At 39.5% G+C, this 26,143-nt stretch overlaps 1 protein-coding gene across 1 annotated transcript in view; it reads right to left on the reverse strand.

The window, feature by feature from the left end:
- galnt18a (UDP-N-acetyl-alpha-D-galactosamine:polypeptide N-acetylgalactosaminyltransferase 18a) overlaps positions 1–26,143 on the reverse strand; it is a 76,734-nt gene that overhangs the window by 11,611 nt on the left and 38,980 nt on the right. Inside the window, exons 5-10 of the mRNA XM_010866441.4 lie at positions 25,062–25,259; positions 24,569–24,683; positions 19,303–19,488; positions 19,037–19,174; positions 17,848–17,943; positions 5,096–5,260 (exon numbers count right to left, since the gene is read on the reverse strand). Coding sequence (XP_010864743.2) covers positions 5,096–5,260; positions 17,848–17,943; positions 19,037–19,174; positions 19,303–19,488; positions 24,569–24,683; positions 25,062–25,259 — 898 coding nt within the window. The remainder of the gene's footprint in view (positions 1–5,095; positions 5,261–17,847; positions 17,944–19,036; positions 19,175–19,302; positions 19,489–24,568; positions 24,684–25,061; positions 25,260–26,143) is intronic.

Raw genomic sequence — 26,143 nt, forward strand, 5'->3', positions numbered from 1 at the left:
TTTATCGGCCTGGTTAACTTTCATGAGTAAAACTTCTAAAGAATGAAAATCAGTGATGTGTTTGAGAGTAAATGTATATTTACTGTCATAAATATTAGCAACACCCCCTCCTTTTCGGGATGCACAAGGGATATGATCACTAGTATAACCAGGAGGAGAGGCCTCATTTAAGGCAGTGAATTCATCAGGCTTTAGCCACATTTCACATAAACCAATAGCATCTAGTTTATGATCAGAGATTAATTCATTTACTGCAACTGCCTTTGGAGCAAGGGATCTAACATTTAGGAGAAAAAGTAGTCAGAAACTAGAAATACATACAAATCTACTCTCCCAGATGTCATGTGATCAGATCAAACAGGATACAACCTGTAAGGCTGGGGAAGCACCAGGTCAAGGATGTGTTGTTACCCCTTTTCTAATCTACACCAGTACAGTTCAATCATGACCCAAAAAAATCCTGTCATCTGAGCAGGTTTCTTTCAGAATGCTGTGGCCCTAAGCAATTGGCCATCTGTTCCCCAGAGATTAATACTATGCTATAATATAGTTATATATATTATAGATCTTATAATCACCTCAAGCCCTCTTTAAAATGTTAACTGTTAACCAAACCGCTGTGCTATATTACACTCAAAACTCATCTCCATGTATCTACATTGCTTGCTTGTAAATGTCTATGTTGACTGTGAACCCATTCCTGGCCAATTGATGGTGTTGTATACTCACATTCATGTTCTTAAACCTTCAATCAATACCCACTGTATGAAATGTATGTTACTGTGGGTAGAGTTTTGTATTCTGTCTATATATACTAGCAGCACTATATTTACCACACATTTTTAAGTCTGAGTGACAAATGACAAAGTACACAGTGAGTCATCAGATTAATATCTTCCATAATAATATGCCATTCGGCTGACTCTTTTATCCATGCATGCATACACTGGATGTGTGGGAAGACTCAGTGCGAATTGGACTCACGCTGTGGCGTTGATCGCGCAAAGACCCTGTGTGTGTTGCCTGAGCAACCTGATTCACGCTGCTTCAAACTAGAAATTATATCTCTACCAAGTCGAAATCGGCCGTGATTTACTATGCAGTTTAAAGTGCGGTAGGCCTTTTCACCCTTGCTCTTTGCTCTGGGTAATTTTAGCCTAAGACTGGCCCCGGGCTAGCTTCTTTATCCCTGGTGTTAAGGATTCGCATGTCCATTCAAAAAAATATATTTTGCGTGAACATTGTATGTCAAACAGTGGAATGTGACTGAGTGGCTTTGTCAGGCTTGTGTCATCAGATCAAAGATCAGATTAAATAGCGTAATTACATGTGCATGTCATCGCTGCCATCAGCGGAGGTTAAGTGCCAAACAGCAGCAGTAACCTGGTCATGGTTAGCCCCAAACCAGGCCTAGAACCTGCACACCTCCTGCTGCCCACCATCAGGCTCCCTATCGACCCATTAGGGGAGGAGTACAATTACAGCACTGTTACGCTCAGGATTCACACATCTCTTTCATGGCTCATGTTGATGCAGTAGGTACCCTTTAATAGTTAGTCTTGTTTTTCATGAGGTATCTCATGACAGAGGTCCCACAGGTCCACAGCCGATGGGTGGTTCCAGCATAAACTGCCGACGGATCTTCTATAATCCCTAACAGAAGCTCCCACCATGCTCTGTAACTGCTGGTGATTTTAAACTTGAATGTGAAAAGATTGATGTGTTGAAGGTAGTTTTTTTTTGGTGTACCGATCAAACAGGTTTTGGTTTTTATAAGTGCTGTTTATTTGTGATAATTTATCTTTTTTGCATTTGTATTTTTCTTGAGAAGTGTTTCTAAAAATGACTATTTGATGATCAAGATCTCATCTGCTAAACACAAGGCAACCTCTGTTTAGAATTGATTCAATGCAAATCAGTAGAATTATTCCACATTGCCGTTGAGTCTGAAACAAATTACTTTAGATTTGAATCTCTCAGCACTACAGCTAGTAATTTATGCTCCCACAGACCAGTGTGCCCAGACAGGAACTATTGAACTCCAATACCATTAGGGCCCTTAACCTAAATCTCTCAGATAATTAAATGTATTTGATTCCTAATTATTTTTTTCACTCAGGAATTAATTATTGCAGAGACTGTTAATCCGGCACTCATCCGTTTACCTGCCTTTTCTCCCCACATTAGTAGGCATTTGTTTTCTGTGCACGTGGAAACCTCAGCGTCTCCAGTAAAGCAAGCTTAGGGGCGCTTTTTTTTTTTACCTCATTCCAGGGAGAGATGGCCTGAGGTGGACTCTCATTCTGGCATCGGACCAACTCTGCTCTGCTCTTCCTTCAACACCCACTCATTCAATCTCCTGAGTGGGCTAAACCAAAATATTGATTCGCTAGCCTAAGTACAATCTGGGTAGTGAATTGGGTAGCTGGCGATGATGTCTGAGGCCTAAGTGACCCGTGTTCTGATCCAGGTAATCTACTCTAGAGAGCGTATGAACTTGGAAATGACACTATCTGCTGCTGCTCTGGAAGAAAAAAATATCTCCCAAAGCAATGAGAGACAATATTTGTCACACACTTAACTACATTTCATGTAATGGACATACATTTTATAAGGCAATGCAAGGTAGGAAACCATTTCAATAGGACTGACCACTTTCTATTTCTTCCACTGGCTCCACCAGTGTTCACAGATGGGCAGTGAGAAAGGAAATGGGTGCTAACACAAAAATAGACTGTATTCTGATGTATTTGATCTAAAATTAGTATTTGATATAGAATTCTAAAAACAACACATTCTTCTGAAAACACGTGCATTTTAACCGTCTGCTTTGGCTTGACGGAGTCTGGAGCAGCGGTTCTAATAAATCATGATGTATTGCTGAGTAAGACTCCTTGCTGTCGTGTGACTTGTTTCCGGTTGAGAAGCACTGGCAAACATGTCCTTTACCCAGAGTGCTGTAGTAAGGACAAGTACTCTGACCTGACAAAACAGCTCACAATCTGCCCTGTCTGTCCGCATCTCCCCAGGGGCACCTTCCCGTTAATATTCCCTACGCCCTTCCTCCTGAATTATATATGCCATGCCTCGGTTATACGATGTGTTGAGAATTGCGAGAGGAGATTTTGCTGTACAATCCGTTTAATTCATTTTTTTATTGGGAATTTCAAAATGGATCAATAAAATAAGAAGCTAATCAAAATCTATGTGGGCTCTGAGATTTACAGTGCACTTTCCCTCTTCGACTATTCCCACAGGGTCAAACACAGTTCAATATTTCAAAAGATCCCTTATCAATAATTCACAGACCCTGACTGTCCGCTTCAGATAAAACCCTTCTCTATCTTTCCACCTCCCCACTTCATGTAACAGCAGAAAGGACCTCTGGCTTCAAACAAGCAGCACGCTTTCACTAGATTTTAAAGTATGAGCTCTTGTGCACTCCCAAGAGGCAACTCCACAGCTTTGGATCAAACGCCCAGATGACAGTACTACTTTAAAACCGTGGTTTGGTCCACCACAGTGACACAGGTACATCCTTCATGGATTTTAGTTTGAATACTAACCATCCCCGATATTCGTGTTACTACAGGGTGCCAGAGGTGTTTTCTGAAGTTTAGTAACACTTCTATTCAAGTCCCCCTATTATCCAAAATGTATCTCTACCTTCACACTCATTTTTGAGGGTCTTTGACTTTGCTCTCAACCAAAATGTTACCCTCAAGGAACGTCTAAAGAAGTAAGTTTGGCATGTGATGTTTTTTCACATTAGACCTAATCTTAGTTCTTGTCTCTTGGCCATCACCCACCTGTGGGAGGTATCCACTCAGCCCAGTCAAATCTCTTCTCTGTCCTGGCTCCCCAATGGTGGAACCATGTTTTCTTCAAGGACACTTTTGATAGAAATTGCCATTCCCAGCAATACATTTTTTCCCAGCTTTCTTCCTTTTTAAATGAAAATCAGATTCTGGATACATTCCAGTGAGGTTTTAACGCATGCCATATCACTTAATCAGCTCTTCTTAAGGTGTTAAATTATTTATTGTTGTTTAGGGACAATGGAAACTTTGCTACTTTAATTCACTCTCACTCTCTGATTGTCTTAGAGACTTTAAATACTGGCTAACTTCAAATAAAAAATACAAAAACAGAAGTTATTGTATTTGGCCCCACAGATTACATCAAGGTTATTGTTAATATCTTAGGGCCCCTTTCCAACAATGTACATAGCTATGCAAAAAATCTCAGGTTAATCTTTGATTCAGATCTTAATTTTGATAAACAAGTAAATGCTGTTATCAGAGGCAGCTTTTTCCAACTCCAACTCATGTGTTCATTTCCTCCCGTCTGGACTATTGTAACTCTTTGCATATGGGAATCTGTCAGTCTACCTTGTCCCGCCTTCAGCTTGTTAAAAATGGAGCTGCTAGGTTTTTAACTGGTACAAAAAAGATAGAAACCATCACTCCTGTACTGGCCTCTCTCCACTGGCTACCTGTTAAATATAGGATTGATTTTAAGGTGATTTGTATTTGTTTTTAAAGCCCTACATGGATCAGCAACCTCCCTAGCACCCTATATGTCAGACCTCCTTAGCTAGCACTTTCCCTCAAGGACCCTTAGGTTGCCCAACAAACTGCTTTTGTGCGTTCCATGGTCACGTTTGAAATTTAAAGGAGTTTGTGCCTTTTCTGTTGCTGCTCCAATGTCATGGAACAGCCTACCTTAATATATTAGGTTCTCTCCTAGTAGCAACGTTTTTAAATCCCACCTTAAGACCTATCATCTTTCTTTAGCATTTGAGTCTGCAAATGGGTAGGAAGTTCTGTTTATGTTTGTCATGTCCTATAAATATGTTTAGATCGCAATACGTTTGGACTAAGTGTGCTTTATAATTCCCTGAGAATTATCAGAAAACTTCAGAAGTCCAAAGTATTTAAAATAATTTATAAATAATTTCTGCGAGAATCAAGTTAACAGACCACTGTCTTCACATCTCTTCTTCAAACGCTGGACAGCCCAATGCAAGGCTTAATAAGCTTGGTTCATTTTCCCCCTTTGTGACTTGTTTGGCCCATTCCCATTCAGCTCTCACCTGAGTAAACTGCCAGACGAGCTTCATGCGCTTGGCCGTGGCGTAGCTGCACTCGAGGAGCCGCGGACGACCGTTCACGTCCACCAGGCACTTGTTGTCGTCGTCGTCGATGGTGGGACTCAGGACCCCCAGGTGTAGCTGCTGTGTGTTTGTGTAATACACGTTCTGGAGAAGGAAAGGCCAAAGGACGAGCACCAGATGAGTGTCAAGCGAACTGCACATTTAGAGCTAACTCCACATAAGCAATTATCCAAAATATCCATTTAATGTAAGGCAGTGGTTAAACCTCGCGGCTGGTATCCCTTACCCTGACAAAGTACAGCAGTGGTAATGGTGGTGATTCAACATGAGCCTGTCGGAAGATTGACATTCTATTCCAACAGAAGGTTTTACTGGTGTGACAGAAACTCATTAGTTTAAATCTCAGTCCTGCATTACCTGGGTGGTAGCTTGACATGGCCTAATGATGTAATAAAGCCACAGCTTTACGGAAACTAGTGAAATGGAATTCCGAAAAACAAAATACACTTAACAATAAGTGCCTCTAATATCACTCTTCTGCACTTCCTCCAGGGCACATACTGCTGCCACAAAAGCCCAAACCCAGCCCACGGCTCTTTTGAGTGTAAACACTCCTTAATCTTTCCCCACTGCGTCTGTCATATAAGGAAATAAAATGCCCAGAAATACTTCTAAAAAATGGGTGGAGATATGAAAGTCTAGGTAGAGCAGGTGTTGCACACAACATTCCTGAACAAATGTTTGGTATGCAATCAAAATGAAGGATTGTGCTAATAGACTGAGAGAAGGATCAGACACAAGTAAAGATTTGTTTTCAAAATAAACTACAAATGCCATGTAAATCACTGCAGACACTGACAGTCTCCAGCTCTTTCCCACAGCCAGCCAAACGGAAAAAAAAAGAAAAAAAAAAAGGAATGAGATGTAGTGCTTATTTACTTGCTTAAAAGTTATTGGGACATCCTAAATGCTGTTCTTTGAAGGAACAATAGCTCCAAACAGATGAGAAGAGGAGGTAGGACAGAAGCAACATCTGTGCTAAAGGACAGAGCCCTGACGTCTCCATGCGTGATCAAGAGGGTTTTTCAGTGTGGGCTGAGCTGGGTTAGCTATGAGGCTAACTCCAGCAGCTGGGATGAGGAGTGGGGGGGAGAGAGGACATCACTACAGTTAGCAACATGGCCTAGAAATCCTCCCCCTCCCTCCCTTCTGATGAGTGCTAAAACAGTAGCACGCGCCCCCACTCCACTCTCTCAAACCCAACGCATTGGCTTGCACAACACCCCACGCCCACTTACATTTGACTCTGATCACACACAGCTCACCCACCCATCGTCCAGGAAACAAACACCCCCCCCCCACCCCGCACCCCCGGCACTCAAAGGGGAGTCAAACAGAAGATGAGGAAGAGTGGAAAGTCGTCATGGTAACTGTGTGCCATAAGTGGGATCAAGCTGTGCATCTTGGTTCTCACAATAATGTGAAAATGTACCAACAGCATCCTATGATTAGTAGATATTTATGCGGTAAACATTCAGAGGCTTCAATATATTATCCAGGGAGAGTGAAGGAAAAATACAGTCACTACGTAACTAGATACAAGCTTCAGGCCACCATGTGATTGTCTAAGACGAGCTCCTAATGAAGAGATTACACCCTGTTCTTCCTGGGCTTGAAGGGAGCCAGCATTGAAATTAGCTTTAATTTTATTCAATGGCACTTTTAAATATTTTAATTGCCCATTTGACTTTAATATCTCAGAATATCACACTTTTTGATATGGGAATACATTTTATTAGTATTGATGTGAAGTTTTTCAACAAGAAAGTATATATTTTGATCCCACGTGCAGTACATTTTTTGAAAGGTGATAAAAGGTTTTCCTCTCTAAAATAATCCCTTCATTGTCCATTGAAGGAGAATGCTCACACAGTCTTACTATGTTCCAGATAAAGCAACAAAAAAAAAGACCAGAAACCCTATATTTTCAGAATTTGACAAATTACTCATCTGTGACTGTAAGCGGCCTCAGACTATACCAGCAAAAATTACTTTTTGCCTTTGATAATGAAACCACCACCTACACATTTACACAGCTGCAGTTAGCAATGGATCTAACCAGTGACCAGTAAAGGTGGCTAGATCGTTCTGTCCCTAAGCTAGGCAGTATACTCTTATTGCTTCCAGGTTGTTTCTGGCATTGCTCTTCAACACCTCCATCTTTGACTCACCTGTCCATAGCTCATTGTTCCAGTTGTTTTCATTTTTACCCAGGTGTTTTCTAAATTGTTTTATCAATGAATATGGATGGAATTTTGCTCAAATATGTAAAAAAGGAAAGAAAATCCCCATGACAGTAGTTATTCTGGCTTCTTCAATTGTCTATACATTGTTACTGGTACCAAAGCCTTTCAACAAATCTTTTCAGCAAGATTCATAGAAAATGACTTCTGCATTCTTAAACAGAACAGTGTGGAACAAAGGTTTCTCTGCTAAGAGGAACAGAAAGAGAGTGTCTGAACCCCTCGCGTATAAAAACTAATTGCCTATTCATTGCAAGAAGAGCCTTCATCCCGATGGAACGTTTTTGTTAAATGTAACAATTGTGGAATAACAGAGTGACATAGGGGAAGTAATTCAGAGCGATGGGCTAGAACAAAAGGCACTCGCGTTAGCGTTGAGATCTTTAATGTTCCTCTTTGTTTTTCAGCAGGCTGGCATTTATGGCACAAGAGCTCCAGCTCCCTATTACTGAGCTACACATGATGCTCCATTATGATAATGTACTGGATGGTGAATGTAAGTTATGAATACGTAAAGGTCCAACACCCCTGCACACACTTAATTGCATTCAGTGCCAGTTTGAGCTTCATCCCCATAAAGACCACAGGGTGTCACCTGCCTCATCCAAAACGATTCTTTAGTCACCTCTACACCTACACTACCACTCAAAACCTTGTCAATGACTATATTTACGATTAATTTTGCTATATTTCCTACATTATATTTCCTACATGTATTTTTTTCTTAGAAAACGAGGGCATTTCTAAATGACCCCAATCTTTTGTAGTGTAGATCAGGACTATTCATTATTCCCATTCACATCTACCACTAGATCAAAATATTCCTCACAATTTATACATTTATAATGTTGGCAATTTTCTTAATCTGACAGTGTTATAATAACACAGGCTTTTGCAAAACACTAGAGTCAGCAATTCATCCCCTGAAATCTTACTCATTGAGAGTGAACAGGTACATTGCAGCTGATATGTCAGGTGGTTAAAACTACTGGTGGGAAGTAGAGCTACTGCTTAGACAGTGAGGCGGTATTCAGATGTGAGACTGAGGCAGGCTGCAATACATTCAGGAAGAAGTAGGACACAGAAGTGAAGAAAGCAGAGAGAACGGTTAGTTTAGTGGACACCATGGAGATTCAGTGTGAAACGCAAAATCCAATTCATCATCAACTTCTTCAAAAAGGTGTAAATCTGAACATGGCTAATAGTGCTCATGGGCCTACAGCCTACTTTACTTAGAAATACAGCTGCTGGTCTCGATTGTCCCATAGATGACCAGTTGTACATCTTTTAGTTTATACTGTAATCATTTATCTAATTGTTGCAATAAATTATTATAGTATACAATATGACATTTGTTTATGTAAGTTTGACTAATAATGCCTAGGAACACAAAAGTGACAATTGTGAAGATATTGACAATTTTATGCAATTAATAAAGACAATTGATTAAACAGCTGCCAATGATACTTGGCAATGTGAGACATTTCTCGTATTTAAATGACAATTATATATTCAATTGTACTTGTTTTTTGCTGTGCTACAAATAGCAATTGTTTTTAAAATAGATATGCAGTAAATGAGCGTTAACAACAAGATTTTATTAATTTCCCCACAAAGGTGATGCAGTTTGTTATGGACCAGTTATCTTCTGATTCTCCCTTCTGACTGATCTGCTATAACTAGTTAACTGAGATTTGTTATGAATGAAAGGTTTGTTATGTTTAAAACAAGATGCACTATATTACTCTTAAAGCCCTTAAAATGTTTTGAAAATAATGTTTTTTAGGAAGACTATAATTGTGTACATGGAGTGTTTTTTTATCCAGATTTAAGATTAATAACATGTAGAAAATGTCTGGCCCAACAATATATTGCAGGTAAATAAACCTGACCTAGATTACAAGGCCTACATATCGTACAATGGTGTCCTAGACGCTAAAACTGCTGCTATTTGACATCCAGCATACACACCCAATGTAAAACATAATTCCTCTTAGGTTTGCATGCATTCATGCCGGCAGAAATACTGTCTAGAACTAATGTGCATTCTGGACTTCAGTGCCTTCACAATTCATGACCTCATATCTTGGGTTTCAGTAAAAAAAGAAGAAAAAGAAATGTCACTTTTCTATCATGAGCTAAATGTACATCTCTGGGAAAAATGAAAATTGATTGTGACAGTGAGACAGAAAAGTGCTGATGCAGCGTTCTGGATAGATACAGTAGCTGCTCATAACCCAGAAAGAAGCCAAGTTAAGGGTTTAACATTACAGGCCCCGCTCAATAATATTGATATCTCTGAAAATGGAAGAACATTGTGTCCTCAAACAACTGAACAAGGGGCAGCACTAAAATGGATATTTACAATTCTGAATTATGCAATATAAATATGTAGATCAGGGGCCGGGAACCTTTTTCATTCAGTGCCAGTTTACTGTTTATCCTACCGTTTCTACTGGTCTGTGTGCCCGTTATGATTTTCATATGTTTAACTGCCAGCCTGGCTAAACCAAACAGGCACTGTCAGTTTATTTCCACAGAGCTCCACTCCAACAGATCCAGATCTACCTACCTGTATCACATGAGGTGAGGCAGGCCTATGTCATGAGACAACCTCCTAGATGCTGAATCTAGTTCTGACATTTAAAAGGCATGCTTACAATGTTCTTTTGCAGGTTACTGTTTTTTTTTAACTGTTGCTTTTGTGTACTTTATTTCAAGGCCCTGCTTGTAAATCTGACTATGATGTGTTTAATGCACCGGTTGTTTTGATGCAGGCATTTGGCAGGGCAGCCTGCATTTATTCACTGTTTTATTGACTTTAGTAGGCCTACCTGTATGTTGTTTCATTAAGATGTTTAGTATTGGATTTGATTTATGGATTTTACTGTTTTGATCATTTCTGTTCATCAAGAACTTGCAAGACGTGGAATGTCATTAATTTCCACATTCTTACCAAAAGCCAAACAAAATCAAGTGTATTCTTTGACAGTACAGTTTGTTTGAGAAGATTGTGTCTCAAACAATCCATCAAGCCTCCAAACTACTGAGGAAAGAAGAGAAAATTAAATATGAAATAATGAAATTAAGACATTTAAAATGAGCAGAATCTGATCCTTGTCTAACGAGACATGCCATTCTTTGGATAATTCCTATGTATAAATAAAAACAAAATGTATAGCAATTTACAGCGAAAAGGAAGAAATAAATTATTGAACATGATGGATTAACAGTGTTTTACATAGATGCCTATATTACTCTTACAGCAATTTATCTTTTTTATATTTGTAATAATTTTGGAACAATTTGCTGATTTTAATTAACTTTTTTGTGTTGATCATTGGCAAAAACCCCTGATTACATCAATTAGGATTGCACATTGTGACACAATATAAGGTGGAAAAGTCTTAAAGGGATGAATACTTTTGGGAGCAACTGTAAATTATTGACCACACTTCTTCATTTTCATACCTTGGTCAGCCCTGTCTGCCTCATCCATGTTTTTCTCATGTCGTGTTTTAAAATGGTGCTGTACTGTTCAGGTCTGAAAAACCTCAGTGATCATAACAGAAAAAGCAATCAACCAAGTAAAACAAATCTATATTTTTTGGTCCAAGTAGCAACCAATGAGCATTTCAATGCTGAAATTAATAAGAAAATGAAAGAAGACTTGCCAGCAGCTAGCAGTGTGAAAGCTCGTCAGCACAGTTTAGTTCTGAAATTAGCAGGTTGAGCAGAACTAATTGCTGCAACATCATAAAAGCTCATTGGCTAATCAAGATTGTGGGAGCAATAACATTGAGCTGAAAACCATTGCAATTACATTCATGAAAGTAACTGGTGAAAATAATTAGATATAAAACAAATACAAAATAATTAAAAATAATAAACCTGACAATCAAACCAATTCTAATGAAATTAACTATTTTAATTGTAATACGTTTTTAATGCAAGGCCTGCCAAGGCAGATACCCTTGTGTTCCACTCTTGGTACTCGTGTCTTAGGGTGCTGACCCCTGGCTGACATTACTTTATTTTGCTGTAAAATCCAGCTCATTACCAATGGGTAAAAGGGACAATAGTATAAAAGCACTGCACATTTAGAAACCTTAACAGATTTTAAACTTTTCAACTAGTCAATTATTAAATCAGGGCCTGTTAGTCATATAATGCAACTCTCCTGCTTCCTGCCTTTTGCCAGCCTTTCTTTCCTTTCTTCCTTTTTAATTTTCTTTTAATCTTCTTTCAATCTTTTACCTTTTTTTTCATTTTTGTTCTATATTTGTTTTAATCATATTTTTACAATTTTATGTAATTTCTAAAATAGGACCTCAGTATAGTCCTTTTCTATTTTTGAGTGATTTTTTTTATGATGGAGGAGCTAAGACAGCTGTTTGAGGAATGGATCAACCGCTTAGAAGATTTAGTCACCAGAGTGCTCCTCCAGTCAGACTGTGGGTCTTGTCCCGCAGGTGAATCAACAAATGCTAATGCTAACATAGCACAACAGGCTAACCTAAGGCTAGATAGTTCTAAAGATTTCCCTATACTTAATAGAACGGAGTCAAAACTGGTGAACAGATCAGAGCAATTTCAGAGCGAATGGCTGAATGAGACGATAACACAGCTTGAAATACGTGAGAGTGAACAATTCATTGACTCTGTAGCAGCTACTCTAGGGGTTGAGCTACCAATGCTAATGCCACTGTATTAACCCCTAGAGGCTTTTAAACCAGCCTTCCTCAATGACACATCTTATTGGCACAGCCCCGGGGCTAGACCGAAGGCATCAATTCCAGTGGGGACTTGGTCTGACAGAGGCAAATCCAGCAAGAAATCAAACAGGAGAACACCAACCCTCAATCCACCACCTGAACTCACACTGCAAAACAGGTACGATCCACTCACCCGGAACAAAATGTGTGTAAATGAACCTAAGGAAGCTAACCCCAACACTAGCATTAGGGCTAACCAAAATCCAAGAAATAGCCCTTAATCCATTGATAGGACGAGGGAAAGAACAAACGTTGCTAACTCCACATCTGATAAGCCAGGTACTACCTTGATTGGGGACGACATAACCAAGCATATCAGAATGGCAAAGACTGAAAACCTAACCATGGCTGATACATCGGTCAGAGAGCTAACAGAAATGTTACCAGTTATTCTCTCTACACATCCAATCAACATGCATATTATTATCCACACTGGGTTTTTTGACATTCTACAAAGGAAAACTGGCTCTGAGATCCTGAAAAGTTATTTTTCTATGCTACTGGAGAAAATAAACAACTTTCAACAACATGTTTTCATCTCAGGCCCCATTACAAGCTTGGGTAAAGGAATTGAAACTTTTAGCAGACTCCTTGGGCTAATGGGGTTCATCCAAACATCATGGGATGCCGGCTGCTTGGTGCCAACCTACTTCACCCTCTTGGAATGCCATTCCCAAACAAGATAAACATGAAGGACAGTACTCATAGGCAGAGTATTGACCCCCCCTCTCCTGACCCTCTAACTAAAATCACCCAATGCTTCCAGAAGTTGTCCTTGTCCCAAATGGGGGAACAACAACTCCACCCCCCCCTTCACCACACTCACCCTCTCCACCTCAATCACACTCCCCCTCTCCCCCTCTATCACACTCCCCCTCTCCCCCTCTACCACACTCTCCCTCCCCCCTCCACCACACTCACCAATCAGGGAGCTAGTTCTAACCAAAGAGAGCAGAGCTCATCTTTCCCTACTCCTCCCTCCATCTAAAACGATTGCTTAGACAACTGCCACATCGTCAACCTTGTCCTTTATTTCCACAGAGCACAGAATATACTCGGTGATGTGCTTCGGGTCCCTGCTACTGTGAAAATAGCAATGCCGACTGTTTTGAGTACAAGCTAGGACCCAGGATCTCTATTCCTGTGTTGATTAGAAATAGAAGGAACCGTGAGCATGCAACCCATAAAGTAAACTTGTCTAATCTGTTAACTGTAACACGTCAACCTACTAGTCCAGGAACCCCTATTATATCTATTAAGCTGGCTTTACTTAATATCAGATCTCTCGCCAACAAATCATTCTTGGTAAATTACATTATAATATCCTACAACCTAGATTTTATATTTCTCATTGAAAGATGGCTAACAGAAGATTGTAGTGCTGCAATTCTTAACGAGACAGCACCGGAAAAATGTGGTTATATGAATATGTGTCGAAATGGTAGGAAAGGAGGAGTGGCTGCCCTATTCAAAGATACATTCCAGTGCAAAGAAAATACACTAGGTCATTTTATTTCTTTTGAATATCTCTGTTTTACATTGAAGGTTACCCCCAAAATTTTGTTTTTAACCATTTACAGACCTCCACGATATTCAGCAAATTTTATTGATGATTTTGCTGAACTACTCTCTGATTATAACTTGTTTATTATTACAGGGGATTTTAACATCCACATAGATAATAGTACAAACAAAAATGCCAAATAACTTTTTGCACTACTTTTGATCTCACTCAACATGTGAAAGAGCGTACACACACTCAAGGCCACATTCTTGATCTGGTTATCACTAAAGGTCTCGATATTTCTTCTGTCATGGTTAAAGACTTGGCCCTGTCTGATCATTTCTGTGTCTTTTTTGATTCACTTATCACCCCAAATGTTCCAGTAAACTCTGTTTCTGTTAAGAAAAGGTACATTAATGAGAGTACCAATGCTCTGTTTATTGAAGCCATAGCTATCTCTCCAACAGTGCTGAGTCAGTTGATGTACTCCTGGATAATTTTATCCAGGAGTACATAAAAAAATATTTTAATGTCATGGATCGTGTTGCACCAGTAGAGGTAAAGAAAACTATGAGCAAACAGAAACACCATGGAGAACCACCATGATGGTAAGAACCCTGAAAAGAGAATGTAGGAAAGTGGAACATAAGTGGAGGAAAATTCAACTTCAAATTCTCTATGACATCTATAAACAAAGCCTTGGTAGGTTCAACGATGAGTTATGCAGGGCAAGACAGCAACATTTATCGGGAATGATCAACAAAAATATCTACAATTCCCACACTCTATTTGTCATGGTTGACAAGCTTACAAACCCAATAAAGCAGATAGTATCAGAACTCATGTCCACTGTGAAACGTAATGAATTTTCGTGTTTCTTTAGTGAAAAACTTATAAGTATTAGACGGAACATCAGAACTACACAGTCTAACAAGGACTCTGTACCGTCACCACGACCACCAAGACATAACTTGGTTATTATGTCGCATTTCAATACAATTGATTAAAATCCCTAAAAGAAACAATTGGACATCTTAAAGCTTCCACTTGCTGTCTCGACACACTGCCATCAGACTTAATTTTTTTTTTTAACTCTATAACAGTGGACCTACAGCAAATAGTTAATAGCTCTCTGCAATCAGGGATTTTCCCAACGTCTCTAAAAACGGCTGCCATTAAGCCCCTATTAAAAAAGAGAACACTGGATGCATCTATAATGAACAACTATAGACCTGTATTAAATCTCCCTTTTTATAGCCAAGATCATTGAGAAGGTTGTCTTCAATCAACTCAGCAATTTTGTGACCTCAAGCGGTCTCTTAGACAAATTTCAGTCAGGTTTCCAACCTCACCACAGCACTGAAACGGCCCTGATTAAAGTTTTAAATGATACACGGCTGAATACTGATTCAGATAAAATAACAGTTCTAGTTCTATTAGATCTCAGTGCAGCATTTGACATTATTGACTTATAGATAGGCTGGAAAATTGGGTAGGACTCTCCGGGACAGTGCTTAATTGGTTCAGATCTTATCTAGATGGCCGGAGTTACTTTGTCACCATTGGTAATCATGAATCTGATAGGGCGGCTATGACATGCGGAGTTCCACAGGGATCAGTACTCGGGCCGCTTCTGTTCAATCTCTATATGCTACCTCAGGGCCACATTCTACAGAACAACAGCATTAACTACCACAGCTATGCTGATGATACTCAAATATACATAGCTCTCGAACCGTATGACAACAGCTCAATAGATTCTCTGTGTCACTGTATAGAACACATAAATACCTGGATGAACCAAAATTATCTACAATTAAACCAAGATAAAACTGAGATTATTGTGTTTGGCAACAAAAATAAAAGAACAGGTATTAGTAAAGAGATGGATTCTCTGGCCCTTAAAACCAGGGATCAAGTGCGTAATCTTGGTGTTTTGATTGACTCACACCTCATATTTAACAGACATATCAAAGCGGTCACCAAAATTGCATTCTATCATCTAAAAAATATAGCCAGAATCAAAGGCTTGGTGTCCCAAAAAGACCAAGAGAAGCTCATCCATGCTTTTATCTCTAGTAGGGTTGACTACTGTAATGGCAGTAATGTAATCTAGAATGTTAACCAGGACCAAAAGAACAGAGCACATCACTCCGGTTCTTAAATATTTGCATTGGCTTCCAGTCAGTTACAGAATAGATTTCAAAGTGGTGCTTTTAGTTTATAAATCTCCGAATGGTTTAGGACCTGAATACATTTCTGATATGTTGGCAGAATATAAACCGAGCAGGGTTCTTAGATCCATGAACTCAGGTCAGCTAGTAGAGCCCAGAGTCCAAACTAAACATGGTGAAGCTGCGTTCAGCACTTATGCTGTACAAAACTGGAATAAACTACCAGAAGATCTTAGACGTTCTCCAAACGTATCCATTTTTAAATCCAGGTTAAAAACACTTCTCTTCTCATCTGCCTATGAATGAGCACTTAAACTTAACCACACTATTTAGCCTTATAGGTTCCCACTTTTAATCTTATGTTTATATATGTTTTCTTATTGTATTTTTGTATTATTATGATGTATTCATTTGCTTTGATGTTTTCATTTGAGTATTTGTTTTTATGTTATTGTACATTCATATATTTTTCTTTGTAAAGCACATTGAATTGCTTCGATGTATGAATTGTGCTATGTAAATAAACTTGCTTGCTTGCTCGAAAGACGAGAGTATTCGTCAAAGACAAGTATTTGTACCACATCTATAAAATATATTTAGACAGACAAAAGTATGAGCTAGTTAGAGCAAAAATCATGTTTTTGTCATGATTATGTTTGCAATATCTAGGCCTACTGTTACAAGTGGAAATAACACCAATATATTCCATGCTGCCTACCTAGTATGTGCAAGTAGGTATTTGTTAATGCCGACTTATCAGTTAATTATCCGTTAATGATTCCATTAATTTAGGCTTTTATTAATTTAGACCCTACGCCGACATTCATTAGCATGGCCTCTGCCAAAGGATGACACACAAATCTATGAAGCTTCCCTTATGTAATTAGAAGGCTTTTTCAAAGCGAGCTGTGTTGTCAGCATTGTGAGAATAAGAAGACGGCCAAGCCAACTTAATTCTTCATCCATAGCAAGGTAACCATCTACTGAAATGTTTGACAGTTAATTAATTCATGCATTAAATGCAGAATAGCCTTAAAGCCATACACAGTTAAGTCATAAAAACAACTAAAGATGTTGAAATATATTTATTTTTCCTGCGTCACAGATCGGCTCTCAGGACAAATCCACGGTCGGGGTGTGGAGAAAATCCTGTCCTGATATTGGATATTGGCTGATTTTCAGATGTGCTCCACACTGGGCACATGCAGCTCCAATATACGGATGCGTACAGAATTGATTAGACTAGCTGTTTGTGTCATTCTTATGTATACAGAAATCCTATTACAACTAAGTTTGTTGTGACCTACAACATGTCTGACTTCAACCCGCCTCAGCACCTGAGCTTAGAGAAAAGGACATGTAGGACAGGATCTCTGAGTTCACCATCCTCTGATAGAATTCATCATTAGTCAGATGGGTAAATGTTATAATATCAAAATGCCTTTTATAATAGAAAGAACAATACATGTATGCAGTTGTATTTGTGCTTAGTCAATGCATTAAGTTAAGATATCGGATGTCTTACATCTTTCTTGTGTGGATCCAACAGCCTCTCTCCCTCATTTGGAGCAAGGGCCAACTGTTTGCAGTTACTGCCCTCAACTGTATTTCTTGTCATAACCTTCATTCCTCCAACCCTAGTGTATCTTGCAGGTCATTGTTTGGATCCTGTTCCGTTTTTAACATTGCTCTGTTCAAGTTTGAGTTTTGTTACATCTTATTTTTTAAACCAAAAGTCCTCTGTTTTCTCCCTGAGCCTGTGTCCTGTCTTCTACCAACAACATCACCCCTATATACTCCTTAACAAAGTATCCGGAGCCAATGGTTATTTGAAGAACATAGTATAAATAGTTCACAATTTGTTTAATTTTGACGTATTTTTCCGTCGACAAACCAAGTAGGCCATTACTTTTAGTGGTGGCTGCATACGTTGGGACCAGGACAGATTGGGAGTGAGCTTTCTGAGAACACTCACCTGTGGTGTCATTCCATGACAGATGTACAGAATAGGGATGTTGTCTGTGTCAGGGCCCTGGTCTAGACACAGGTCATTCCTCAGTGTGTTCTTCAGCTGAAAGAGAACCAAACAAAGGCATTTTAACCACAATAAGCAGGGACAGGTTGAGACATACAGTACGTTGTAGAGGTGGGAGTTCTGGCTCTGCGCCACGTTAATGGGCATTCTGTTTCTGGAAAGTGCTGTTGCCTTTTGCCTGGCCAACGGCAGTGGTTAATTTGTCTGCCAACAATAGTATGACACAGCACACAACAAGTTTGGGAGACAAAGAGTTGAGACATGGAGGCACTTTAGGCTAATTACAGTTTGCCTGGAAGGCGATAACAATAGTTTAAAATATTGTTTCCATTATCCTCATATCAACAAGAGAAGAAATATGTTTTGTAGCTAAGAAACTGACACAACAGTCCTGCGGCATAGTTTGACAACAAATTGAGTCAGGAGAAAAGAGCTAGAGCTAAAGAAAATAAACAGCAAATGCACATTACTACTCCTCCCTGAGCTTTATGTTGTCACATTGTTAATAATTGCATTGTAATTGACTGGGGACCGAAAGTGACCTTTTTCATTGTTGTCCTAATTGACTGAGGCAACCATTTAACAAAAGAAAGGTGACAAACATATAAGTACCTAGATGTTTAACATTTGTCTGTTTGTCCGAACCAGTTCAACAAGAAACAGTCCAGCGTTTGCATACCAATAAGAAGGCAGCAACATTAGATTTAAATGTTGTACGGCCCATACACACAGGAGTATAAATCATTATAATTCCGTTGACAGTAGAGATATTAAAGATCCAAAGCAGTTTCTTTAATCTCTGTATCAAATTACTTCTGGGTAAAAAGTAGCTTAGTGTGAGTCTTTACTTGTTTTCTCATTGGTCTATTAATCCAAACCTATTTAATATAGGTCATTACTCCAGCACGCCAAAACTGGCAAAAATGACAGGTGGTCATTTCAAACAATTCTGATGCTATTATACTCACACTATTACAATATATTACATTATATAACCAACCTCATAGTAGCTAAACACTCGGTGGCCAGTTTATTAGGTACAATTAGGACCTTTGACCTTTAGCGTTCTTTTGGGACATGAATTAGTCAACGTATCAAAACAGGTTCACGGGTATCGTGACACACTCACCACTCCATAGGCAACGGTGTCACTGTAGGTTCTCATCTCTGAGTAGATATTGGCCAAGAACCAGCTGAAAGATTTGCATTTCAGCCTGTTCCTCAAAGCCTTCCTCTCCGTCAGGTCCCCTATGTCAATCCCTGACGTCTAGAAAGACACAGCGCAACACACGGAGAGCCGCATTTCTTAACCTTTGACGCTGAACTTTTATGGACGCAATTTTTAGACACATTTTCCTGGTCCGGTCACATACTCAGGAAAACAAACCTGTTTACCTGCAGGGGAATGTTCCAGGCCATGTAAACATGGTTCTTGTATTCGTCCATCCACACCTCTGCTACCCGGAGTGCATTCCGTCGTACGTGAGCCGTCAGATCTTGAGTGTACGGCTTGTGAGCGCGCTCAATGTGCGCAATCCGGGAACAGGGAAGAACCTCCACGCTCCCACCACACTGCCACACCTGGAGATAAACACACACAACAGTCCAGATACCAAGCTGAGTTACAGACCGGGAGGTGCAGCGTTCAAGCAGTTGACGTGCGGTTAAATACTAGGAAGGAGTCAGTAAATCACTGTGAATTTCACATCAGTCTACTAACTTATGTGGTGTTTCCAGTGGATTTTCTAAGGTTATAGAAATGCAGGTTTTGTTTATGCAAGGGCTGAAATCAACACAAGTCATGTCTGAGCATTTGATTTCCACTGTGGCAATGGTAAAATGTATGCACACCCTTTATACTCCTACAAATGACTGTAAATGTAAATGTAAAGTGAGTCACTGGATCATTGTAGTCCTCCCACAGTTACAGCATGGAAGCTTCTAATGCTCAACTCTCTTCAAACAGCTTTTACAAATCACCACATTTTGTAAAGCATCTTACAGTAATATACTGTACATGGTTATGAGTAGCTATTGTTTAGCACATAATGTAGCTTATCTATCTGTGTGTGTGTGTGTGTGTGTATGAGAGAGAAACACAGTCTTCTTTCATCCTCCTACTTTACTCCTGCAGAGTAATTGCCCCCAAGAGCTATTTCTTTTCATTCTCTTTGAGGAAAATCTTTCTGGGGATTATATGAGGCATGTGTCTGCTGTTCTCGACCTGAGACAAGTTTATCTGCAGAAATCATTACACCTGGCTGCGGAAAGCATGAGAAATAGTGACCCACCTGAGAAATGTATCAGGTATTGTATAAGTGCTGAACACTTTCACCCACGGATTTATTGTCATATCATAAGCACGCACATTTATCGTCATGTCATTAACACGCAACTTAGTCACTAACTAAAAATAAAACTTTGTAAATTGAGACATTGAGTGGGGGAGCTAATTATTACTATTTGTTATAAATTGTGATTTCCCCAGAAAAGGATGGCCTGCTGAGATTTGATGCTAAAAGGATCTAATGGAAGAAAATAAGCAGTAAATATATTCAATACCCACACACAGTATAATGAAGATAGATCAATAAACAACATGTTTAATTAAAGCCCAGCCACAACATGGGTTATCAGATACCAGGGAAGAGGCATCTGTGGAAAAACGGACAAATTCCATCAATAATTAAGGCCCTTGTAATGGCAGGTCTTCATTAAGAGTGATTTATGCCCCATGGACAGACAACTCCTGATTCGGTCAACAAAATGCCTCATTAACACAATAACTGACAACAACACTGATGATGCATGTCTGTCATCTACAGTGTTAGAGACAATTTGAACCCACTGCCTGTTAAGACGGTGCTGAAGAGACATTATATAGAGGATTTAACCTTATTTCTTAACACAAAACTTAAAATTCTACTTATAATCTTGTTCTCATGGTAAATGCCCATTTTCAGAAAAGGTGAATTTGTTACATATACTTTCTTTTCGAAGTTAGGAACAATCCATACTTCGCAATTAATTATAATTTTTTTATTCCTTGTTTTTTCTCCTCAGGAAGGTGATTAAACAACATTAAACAACAATACAATTGAACACTGCAATAAAAGTAAAGTAAAAGTATGTAATAATGGCAACAGAAACAATGTAGTTACTAGTATTCATTTTTATCAGCAGATTTTGACTAGGGCTCCTTGGACCTGCCACAGCAGAATAGATGTTCCATTGGAAGAACAAAGAACGACCATGATGACACATTGGCATGAAGCATGACAGCCCTGGGAGGTTTGTAAAGGTTGTATCTCACACAGGGCCGGCTTCAATCATAAGCAAAATAAGTGGTCGCTTAGGTTCCCCGAACGCTAGGGGGTCTCCAACTGCTAGGGAGCCCTTGACCGATAGGGAAGATGGGCCCCAAGATAAAATTTTGCTTAGGGCCCCCAAAAGGCTAGAGCCGGGCATTGATCTTATAGATAACGGCCCCATCTTCCAGAGTATGACAGCTGTTTTTTTCCCCGCAGCGTTCAGTTATAGTACATAAAACCCTCTCTGTCTTTTGCAAATCATCAATGTCCCCTCAAAAAGTATAATATAAAAATACACATGAGAACGGAAAGTCAATCGTGATAATATTTACATAAACCCACATTTGTATTACCTGTGGACAGTTCTCTGACCTTATCCTCATATTCAATACCAAATCATTGTAGAAGCAGCTGGACTCAATTATTAACCCCTTCAACTGGGATTAAAACTGTAAATCAAAGTCCTGCACTCAGAAATGTGAGATGTTAGGGCTACTATTAGGCCTCTAACATCCTTGTATTGTTCTAATATCTGTGTGTCCACTACAAATATTTAACACAAAATGTATTCATAGAGTTGATTACTTGAAAACGTTCTAATGAAGGATAGCATGACTTCTTCATTTGACTACACACATCTTGTTTAAAGCGCACAGTTATAGCCAAGTTACCTAAAACTTGTTTTACAGTGGTGTTGAGCAACAACTATGGTTGACTGCAAATTCTAATATCACAAATGAAAATTATCTAATTGCATGTCATTCTTCGGGGGCGCAGATATCTGATATCATTAAAACAGATGTACTGGATGTCTGAAATCCAGTTTGTGTACACACAGTAGGTGCTGTTCAACCTCATTAGAAAGTGTGGAGTTGGTTTGTTTTGGCATTGAACACACGTCTTCTGATCGGAAACTTGAAAGTTGTGAGAATTCTGTGCAATTTCCAGCACAGATTTACAGGTAGCTAACACTAAGGCTTTACCCTTTTTCAGTAACAATTTTCGATTATAGCTAATAAAGTAAAATAAAGAGTCAGTGTCAATACAGAGTTACATATCTGAAAATAAAGCAGATTGGACCTCAAAATAGAACAAGACATCTGCACCAAACAATCTGCAGCGTCAATTGGCAGAAAATCAAGGGAAGCAGTAAATCTATATGTAAATTCTAGTGAACTTGGTGGCACGACAAAATGCATGGCTGTGTAGCTACACCTTTTCGGAATATTGTGTTTACCCTGTTACCTAACTCAGTAATACAGTAAATCATCACAAAGGTTACTAGGGCTGTTGTCTTGCAAAGCCACACCTCCAATCTCATCTGGCTTCCATGGAGGTCTGGAAACATCTAAAAAGAGTTGCCTCTGACTCTCATTTACAGTATCAGTCAAAAGTCTCTCAACCAGCTATGTAGTACCCTGGAATGCTTTTCCAACTGTCTTGAAAATGATATTATGATAACAATATTTTTTTTTTGAAAGCATTTTAAAATGATAAGAAAAACATGCAAACTTTAATTTATTTAGGATAAAACACTTGCATTTAGTTCTGGAAATTATGTACTTTTTCTATAAGATTAATCGATTAATCGGAGGAGTAATTATCAAAATAGCTATTAGTTGCAGCCCTAAAGATTACAATGTATGCACAAACTCAACCTGGGTCGGAAGTTCACACAAATCTTCACATCTTATCAAAGCTAATTGCTTGCCAAATTCTTTGGGAGTTTTGAGCTGTTACTTAGATGACATTACAAAACCAAAGAATCTGAACTCAGGAGTGTTTTTAGTGGGATCTGGACAGTGCAATCAATGAAAGCCCAATGAAATAAGGCATTTCCAAATGAAGTGTAACAGACACAATGGAAGTGTAAAAAAGTTGCTACCCCGGGGGCTCAAACCAGCGATTCTCTGAACACAATGACTGCTGTTACCCATGGAGTGTCTGTCCCATCACCCCACAAACAACCAAATCATAGTTCGCTAGGCTGACTGGTTTCTGTTAGCCATCTGTTTCCGACCCTAATTTGAGCTAGGCTTGGGAAAATAATTGTCTGACAAATTGTTAACAATCCGGTAGAAAAATAATACTGTAGTTTTGATATCCACAAAAAAAGACATTTCACACACAGCTAAAAGTAAGGAATAAATTGAATCTGAAAACTAAATTTACAGACATAATTTACACATGCAATATGTTCTGGTGAAAAATAAATCAATTTGTACATAACTCTCCCTTGCCCATTCAGACAGGTCCAAAATACTATCACTACTTGAGCTAAATTCAACAAAAGTTAGCTACTGCAATATGTAATCTTGATGATGTGACAGCTGAAAACACAGCTGCTATGACCCAGTATCATTATCTCAACAGGCTTAAGGAAGGAACTTACTCACTTCCTTCAGTCTGGGTGAAGGAAGAGTAAGCTGTTTCTTCTCTACTGATGATGTCAGACCAGACAGCTGCAAGGGAAACGAGGAGCAAAGATCCACAGACAACCCACAGTGTCTGTCTAGTTGAGGGTGTGTAAATACTATCCCATATAAATTTGGTGCTGTTTTAGGGTAGTTTAAGAATTGGATTTCAGTTAGTTTAGTTGTATTTCAAAAATTTCAAAATCAAAATGTATTTATAAAGCGCTTTTTACAACAGCAGTTGTCACAAAGTGCTTTACAGAGACACCCGGCCTTAAACCCCAAGGAGCAAACAACAGTAGTGTTGAATTTCAGTGGCTAGGAAAAACTCCCTAAGAAGGTCGAATTTTAGGAAGAAACCTAGAGAGGACCCAGGCTCAGAGGGGTGACCAGTCCTCTTCTGGCTGTGCCGGGTGAGATATTAAGAGTCCAATTGGAATAATAAATAAATTTCTCTTGGCTAAATCCAGAGTATATTTGATTTTAGACTAGGTCAGAAGTATGACCAGGTGGACAAGGACAGGAACAGCAACGGTCCCCCCAAACCAGGTAATCCGCAGGTGTGGAGCAGGACCTCATCTCCTTCTAAAATTTAAAATTGGAGGAAACTGAGAAAAGTTAGTAGTACATCCCTCATGTCCCCCAGCACAATAATATAGCAGCGTAACACCTTGGAAACTGAGACGGGGGGGTCCGGTGACACTGTGGCCCTACCCGGGGGAGGCCCCGGACAGGGCCCAACAGGCAGGAAATCAATCCAACCACATTGCCAGGCATCAACCAAAGGGACACCCACCAACCGCAACCCCCCTGAATGAGGGCCGAGTATTGCTAGTAGCGTACAGCCCAACTGCACAAGTGCGCAATAGAGAGTCAACAACAAGCCAGTGACTATTTAAGCCTATCACTGAATCACAATTAAATTGGACCACTCACCCTGATGCCAAGCTCCACATTCTCTCCACCATAGACCTCCATTCCCTCATCCAATAGGCCAATCTCCTCAAAGAACTTCCTGTCCACCACGAAACAGCCAATTAGAGCTGGGCTCCTGGTACATTGATGGCAAAAGAAAGAAAAATACTTAATTATGCACTGTTTTTCAATTAACTATTTCTAGTACTTGTTAGTGTATTAGTGACATCTCCACATGCTTTGCAGAAAAGATTTCCAAAATTAAATTATGAAAATAAGCTTTGACTAATAAAACTATAAGGCTGTTAATATTATACAATTATCTCCCAGAATATGTGCCAAAGTAACAGCTGTTTAAAACAACCAAAGATCATTTAAAACCCCTGGTTCACACCATTGGTCATCCATTCAGAAAATGAAAAGACTACGCCACAGACACAAAACCGTGAGGATCTCACAATGCAACAGAAACAGCGTCTTTGAAACAGTATTGTAAGTCTCGGCTGCCGTTGACCTGATAGGGGCGATGTTGTTGTGCTGGGTCCACCATGATTTAGGCGGGTTCAGGTAGCGACACCACAGCTCCCAGTCGAAGCCCTGAGCGGACAGAGGATATTCCTCGATCTCAAAAGTGTCATACTTGATGTTGTCAAACGAAGGCGAAACAATGCGGGTTCTGTCCTCCATTATTCTGAGCAGAATTGGCTCGGCCCTGTAGGGAAGAGACAAGGCATGGTGGAACACTGTGTCGCTATAAGATACATTCGTTGTCTTCTTCAATAAAAAACAATACGAGAGAAAACAAAAACTACCTAGCATGGAATTTTTGTTGGCGGGAAGACTGAGGGCAAACAGTGGAAACGGAGCCTGATAAAACTACCCACTCTTATGAATGACTGATTGGGGGGTTTTGCCCTGTGGCTGTAAGTTCCAGTACCCTGCGGGGGGCACAGGATATCCAGTCAGTGCCCGACATGTCAGGTACACCACCACATTCATGGAATAGATAGCTGGATTGCTGCATATAGCAGGAGAATGGGGGTTTGAGGTGTTCAGTTACTGTTCGATTAAAAGTTAGAAAGAGTGACCTGAGGGACTTTGAGAACTGTATGAAGGTTGGTTGTAGAAGCCTCTGGGACGGCCGAACCCATGGGCTCAGTCCTGTGAACAAAGAACTGCTTGTTGGCGAGAGACGGTCGAAGGGGAACGGAAAAAATTATGCAAGTTAACCGATGGGCCACAGGCAGGCAAACAGTGGTGCAGTGGTGTGCAGAATGGCATCTCAATACACACAACTCAGGCAGTCCTCGTCAAGGATGAGCTACAGCATCAGGCAACCTCACCGGAATCCATTCCTATCAACTAAAAAAGGAAGCAGCAGTCAGGTCCAAAATAATTGGATCCCTTGGTAAAGACGATCGAGAAAAACCGCATGAATAATAGAAATATTGAGAAATATTGTATGCAACAAAAAAAATGAAAATGTATATGATTGCTCAGAGGACCAGCTCGAATTTCAAGTCATCTGACTTTTGCATTCAATATAATAACTCATTTTTTTTTACATATTCATCAAGGAATTCAATAATTTTGCAC

Source organism: Esox lucius, chromosome 19, assembly GCF_011004845.1.
Source record: "Esox lucius isolate fEsoLuc1 chromosome 19, fEsoLuc1.pri, whole genome shotgun sequence".
Classification (NCBI taxonomy): Eukaryota; Metazoa; Chordata; class Actinopteri; order Esociformes; family Esocidae; genus Esox; species Esox lucius.